Source organism: Rhagoletis pomonella, unplaced genomic scaffold, assembly GCF_013731165.1.
Source record: "Rhagoletis pomonella isolate Grant_MI unplaced genomic scaffold, Rhpom_1.0 Rhpom_scaffold_00001, whole genome shotgun sequence".
Lineage (NCBI taxonomy): Eukaryota > Metazoa > Arthropoda > Insecta > Diptera > Tephritidae > Rhagoletis > Rhagoletis pomonella.
In genome coordinates, this window is record NW_023458555.1 from 24,513,997 (window position 1) to 24,519,185 (window position 5,189).

Consider the following 5,189-nt stretch of genomic DNA (forward strand, 5'->3'; position numbering starts at 1 on the left):
AGTTGCCACTCTAAAGACGTGAAAACAGGACAATGGGTGGTATGAATTCTGAGATCATAAAAAGTTTGTGATCAAAATCTTTCGCTGACCTAAATTTTGCCCTTTAAATACTGTCATGAGGGCTGTGTTTTAATTTGTCTGAATCTTAACATTAAACTGATTAAGATATTACATGGTCAAGGACAAATATTTTCTTACTCAGTCTGAAATGCCAGTTATATTAAATATCTATAAAACTGTGATATATTGGTTCAGATCTAAAACTCTGATTCTGGCTAATGCCAATGAACTTACTTACCCAACGAATCAAGTCTATAGTTCAAGGAAACAAATACAATATCTTCTTGTAGAAGATAATCTGGTCCATGGTGATCGCGTGCTGCATGTCCAGACTGAAATCCGCCGCCATATATCCAAACCATTACAGGCATTTGCTTGGAAACTGCATCTATCTGAAATTTCAAATGCACAATTCCAACAACAAGCATTGAATTTGGATGCTACTAATACATATTGTTCGCTAAACCCGAAAAGGTGTCAAGGCATCAAAAACTAAATTTGTAAAAAAAATGGACTTGGCACCTTTCACATTTAGGTATTGATATCTACATGTGTACGTCTACTTACATTTTTCGTAAAAACGTTCAGATAAAGACAATCCTCGCTACCATCGGCTTTGCCAGCCCGATTATTCTTTTGCACCGGCTTGGGTGGACTGTTTGTGCAATCTAGCGTGTCTTTCCAATTCCCAAAGGGTTTGGGTGCCCGAAAACGTAATTTTCCAACCGGCGGCAGGGCATAAGGAATGCCCTCAAAGCTATAGTAGGTACTGTCGTTGATAGTCTCGCGTGTTGCACCGCGTATGCGACCTTGAGGTAGTTGCAGTTCCACTGTCTCCAATATGCCAGAGCTGTCTCATACATATATGTACAATGTTTTATGAAAGTATTTGGATCACTTTCTATCCCAGTCGACAAAATTTGAAAAATCAAGAGGGTTTCTGGGAACCCTTGTTTCAAACCATTCGAAGCGATGGGAACGGCTAGAGTTTAAAGGCTTTCTAAATCAGTTTCCTTTTTTCACACAAAGTTTACGTGAAATGATAATGAAAAAGTTAAATTTACAACAGACAGGCATCGACAAGTCTACAACAATAGTGATATTCACCAAAATATGCAAGTGGCCTGCCAGTCTGGAAAAAGAGCAGATCAGCTCGAGCAACAACTCTTGTCAATCGCTTGAGCTCATCTGCTCTTTTGCCAGAGTACCAGGTCACTTGGTCAATTTGGTGAATACCACTATTTAATATTTGCTTTTATTTATTTCGAATGCCAGCGCTATTGAAAGATCTTTTAACCGAGCTTACAAAGAGAAGGTCCTACTAAAAAAGCATTTCCTGTAAGGATTCGCCTACACAGAAGCACTTATCATTTAGCCGACTGGGATATTTTTAAAATTTTCATACAACTTACTTTGTTGCCATTACGTTTTTTTTTTAGATATGTGTGTATGTATGTAGATATATCCGCTACCAAGTTTGTTGACGTGGAAGAAAATTTGTTGTATATATGTTTTTAATGACTTGACAAACGATGTTTGATTAGGGTTGTGTGCACTTAGCGTATCAAGCTGTAAATCATATGAAAATATTTCTTTAAAGTATAATGAGTTTTAAAGTTTATTTCATCATAAACTTAAAGCTCTAATTATATAAATTTATTGGTTATTGTTAAAGCGGCGTTATAAGATTTGCAAAAACCAAATTTGTATGAGTGTATGTAAATATGAATTTATTAATTTACATCCGAACTATCTCAACTAGAGTACGCTGAATAATTAAATAATAAAAGAAATTACTTTTCCTATTAAATAAAATCATAATAATCAGCCTAATCATGAGTTTCATTTTCACCGAACCGATTCACTTTTCACTTTTGGTTTCCATGGTTTTACTATGGGCGGATGACAAATTTTCGGGTGAATTTTTTTTCAGGCGAAACTCAGGATAAGGCAGAATAGAAATTCACGGGCTCTTAGAGTAAATTACTAAGTATAAAGTCTTAAATAAACTACACCAGTAGATATGTAGGTTTACATATTTACCAAGTTAATTATACCACTATATTTTTGATATCTTTGATTGATATGATTTAGTTCAATTTGATTGAGTTCAAGTAAAATTAAAAAAAAGTGCTCAACCTATATGCGTATGTACACGAAGTGGCAAAATTTCGAATACAACTAACATAACTTATGTATTCACATCACAAGTTCTAACCATCTGATGTTGAGTGTTTTTTAAATTTTGATAATTATCAGTTATAAGCGAAGAAAAATGTGCATACTATTTCGCAAAGATCTAGTTTCGATCTACACCATGCGTAACTGCTTTGGACATAGTGCCAAAAGTATGAAGATAAACCAGTTTGAAATACCTAGTTGTGATACATACTAAATATTATTCATATTCATATTATGCGAGCGGGAAAAGCAAGGACATAATCTAAACAAATCAATTAAACATAAAAATATTACGAATATTACTACGAAAACGTCTTTAAAGTTCAAAGCGGTCCAGGAACAGTAATTGTCTTTTTTTAAGAATCCTTTTCAATGCAAAACACGTTCGAAGGTACGCAATTGCCTAACAAAGGGTGATCACTATTAGAAAAAATGCTTGTCTACTACGTATTACGAGGAATGCCCTGTGATAAATTAAACTTACCGCCCTTTCCAATAACCCCAATTTTTTCAAGAGTATGGAATTGATTTCATAAGTTTTCATACCAAAATCTAATACTCTACCATGAAAACTTCCAGACCTTTGCAGCATTAAAAAATCGGTTTATCTGAGAGGTGGAAAGTTGTTTTTAGCCGATAACCATTCTAGAAAAGTCTGCCGTAAATGTTCAAAATTTAAAAACAAAAATATGTGCAGAACTTTTTAAGTTTTTGTTAAGTTTCGACTCGAGTTTCAGTATCTATTAGTTCGCTGAGCCGACTTCATCAATACGAAATTTGAGTCTAACAGGCGTTTTGTAACAAAGTCACAGTGATTTCTACTGCGCAACAAAATTTTCCGCTGCAGCAAATATGCCACTACAACATAAGTTTCTAAGTTTTTGTGTATTTTTCTAGCATTTCAAATCAAATTTTTATGATGAGCTAAGTTTTATGGTTCTGTTAGAATAGACGGATTAGGTTAATTTCACTATTTATAATTGAAACCACAGTTAGTATACCGTCCTTAAGTGCGTACATAGTATAATTCAGTCCTTAATTGAAGCAGTTAGAGATGTGTCGGGACTAATTTATCTCTAATTATACCCTTAAGGGATGATTCAAAACTAGTCGGTCTGCAAAAATACCCGTATGAGATTAGCTGAGATAAATTATTGCCCAGGAGAATAATACCAAAATACGCGCTTAAGAGATTATTTGCACAATTTTTTTTGCAGAGCATGTACAGCTGCGAACACTAAAATAGTAGTGTGCACTTGCGGTTAAAATTTTTTCAAATTACTAGAAAACCGAAATAATAGTTGTATTCATTTTAATGGAAAAACTGATGGACAATTTCATAACTAAATGTAGGATCGAAAGATTTTTATTTACATAAATAAACACTAAAAAAATTAATTCACGTAAGATGTGTTTTTATGGAAATTACTGCAGAAAAATAGCAGTATATAACAAAAAGTTTTAAATTTAAGTTAAATTGTTAATATCAGTACTTAAATTTAGCACAGTTATTTAGTATTTGGTAGCATGACCGCTGTTTTTAATCACTGCTGCATAATGATCTCGCATAGAGTCTAAAAGGGGTTGACATCTTTTCTGTGGTATTGATTGCCATGCGCGGAGAACCACAACCCATATTCGTGATTATTTTTTGGTTGTAGATCCCATATGGATTTCTTAAGGTTGGTCCAAAGGTTTTCTATTGGATTGACTTCAGGAGATTGAGCTGGCCTCTCAATGACCTAAATTCCGTTATCGCGAATCCACAATTTTGCCAGCTGCTGCGTATCACATGATTTTTTTTTTTGTTTTGAAAAGCGGGACTTTACGTGGACTTCCAGCATAAAGATTGTGTTCTCGGAGCCGTCTCCTTATTGTACGAACACTACATGGTAACTTTAGGCTATCCAAAATTTCTACAGATGCCATTGTGGAACGAGTCTTTGAATTTCATAATTTTTCGTATGGTAGTCGTTGATAATTTCTACTTACCTCCCTTTTTTCGGGTTTATTGTGATATCTTAACGCATTTCAAATCATGGTGGCTGAACATCCAGAAATTTTTCCCACTTCCTTTTATGTATTCCCATTTTTAATAAGGGGTTTTAATAATACCACGTTTTTCGTGAGTACAGTGCACACTTCGCCCCACTAAATACTAAAAAAAAATATATTTTTGTCTATTCCTGCTAAATGTATGTATAATAAACCAAATCATTTAGCTTAAATTTTTATTCCAAAACCTCAAATATTTTCAATTGAAGCTAAATTTGCGACTTTAGTTGTTCTGCGGTACTACTTCACTGCTCGCCTAAAATGCCGTTCACAATAGGGGATATGTACTTCTTAAAAAGTTAAACCGTAGCTGATGAACGCTTTGAAATTTGCATAGAGTTAAATCATACACTAGAGTGGATAATTAAAAAAAAAATCCATACCAATATCGCGTAGTATGCGAAATTAGGGGCGCAATGCTTCTTGTAAGCGCGTAGTACTATTTCAATGATCGTAACTGTATGTAGTATATGTATATCTACGTTCATAAAAATTATGCTTATCTTCTGGCTAAAAAAATGATAAAACTGTATGCGTTAAATTTTGGGAAAAGGTGATATTTAGAGCATGTATGTGAACAAAAAGTTGTGAGTGAACTCAACACCAAGCAAACAAGGCATTTTTTAGAGCCTGGTAATACGAATTTATTGCCAAATTATGCATACCCTAATAACACGGATTATTTTTCAAGAAATATTTTTTTTTCAAAAAGGTATAACGAATAAGTAGAGCCGAGTAGGATCTTCATTCCTTTACCAAAAGGTAAGGGGCCGAACTTTAAGTATCTACCAAAAGAAAAGCCGCGCATACTCTCGCCAATAAAAGTGGCGGCTATTTTTTACTTCAGTAGACCAACTTTAGCAGCTGTTCCAAATAGCACAAAGTGTATTACA

The 5,189-nt window shown here is 34.1% G+C and overlaps 1 protein-coding gene across 1 annotated transcript in view; it reads right to left on the minus strand.

The window, feature by feature from the left end:
• Window positions 1-5,189, minus strand: part of LOC118741553 (esterase B1-like) — a gene marked incomplete at its 5' end in the record, with an annotated part of 15,956 nt that overhangs the window by 5,836 nt on the left and 4,931 nt on the right. Inside the window, 1 exon segment of the mRNA XM_036473553.1 lies at window positions 299-452. Within this exon segment, the coding sequence (XP_036329446.1) occupies window positions 299-452 (154 nt within the window).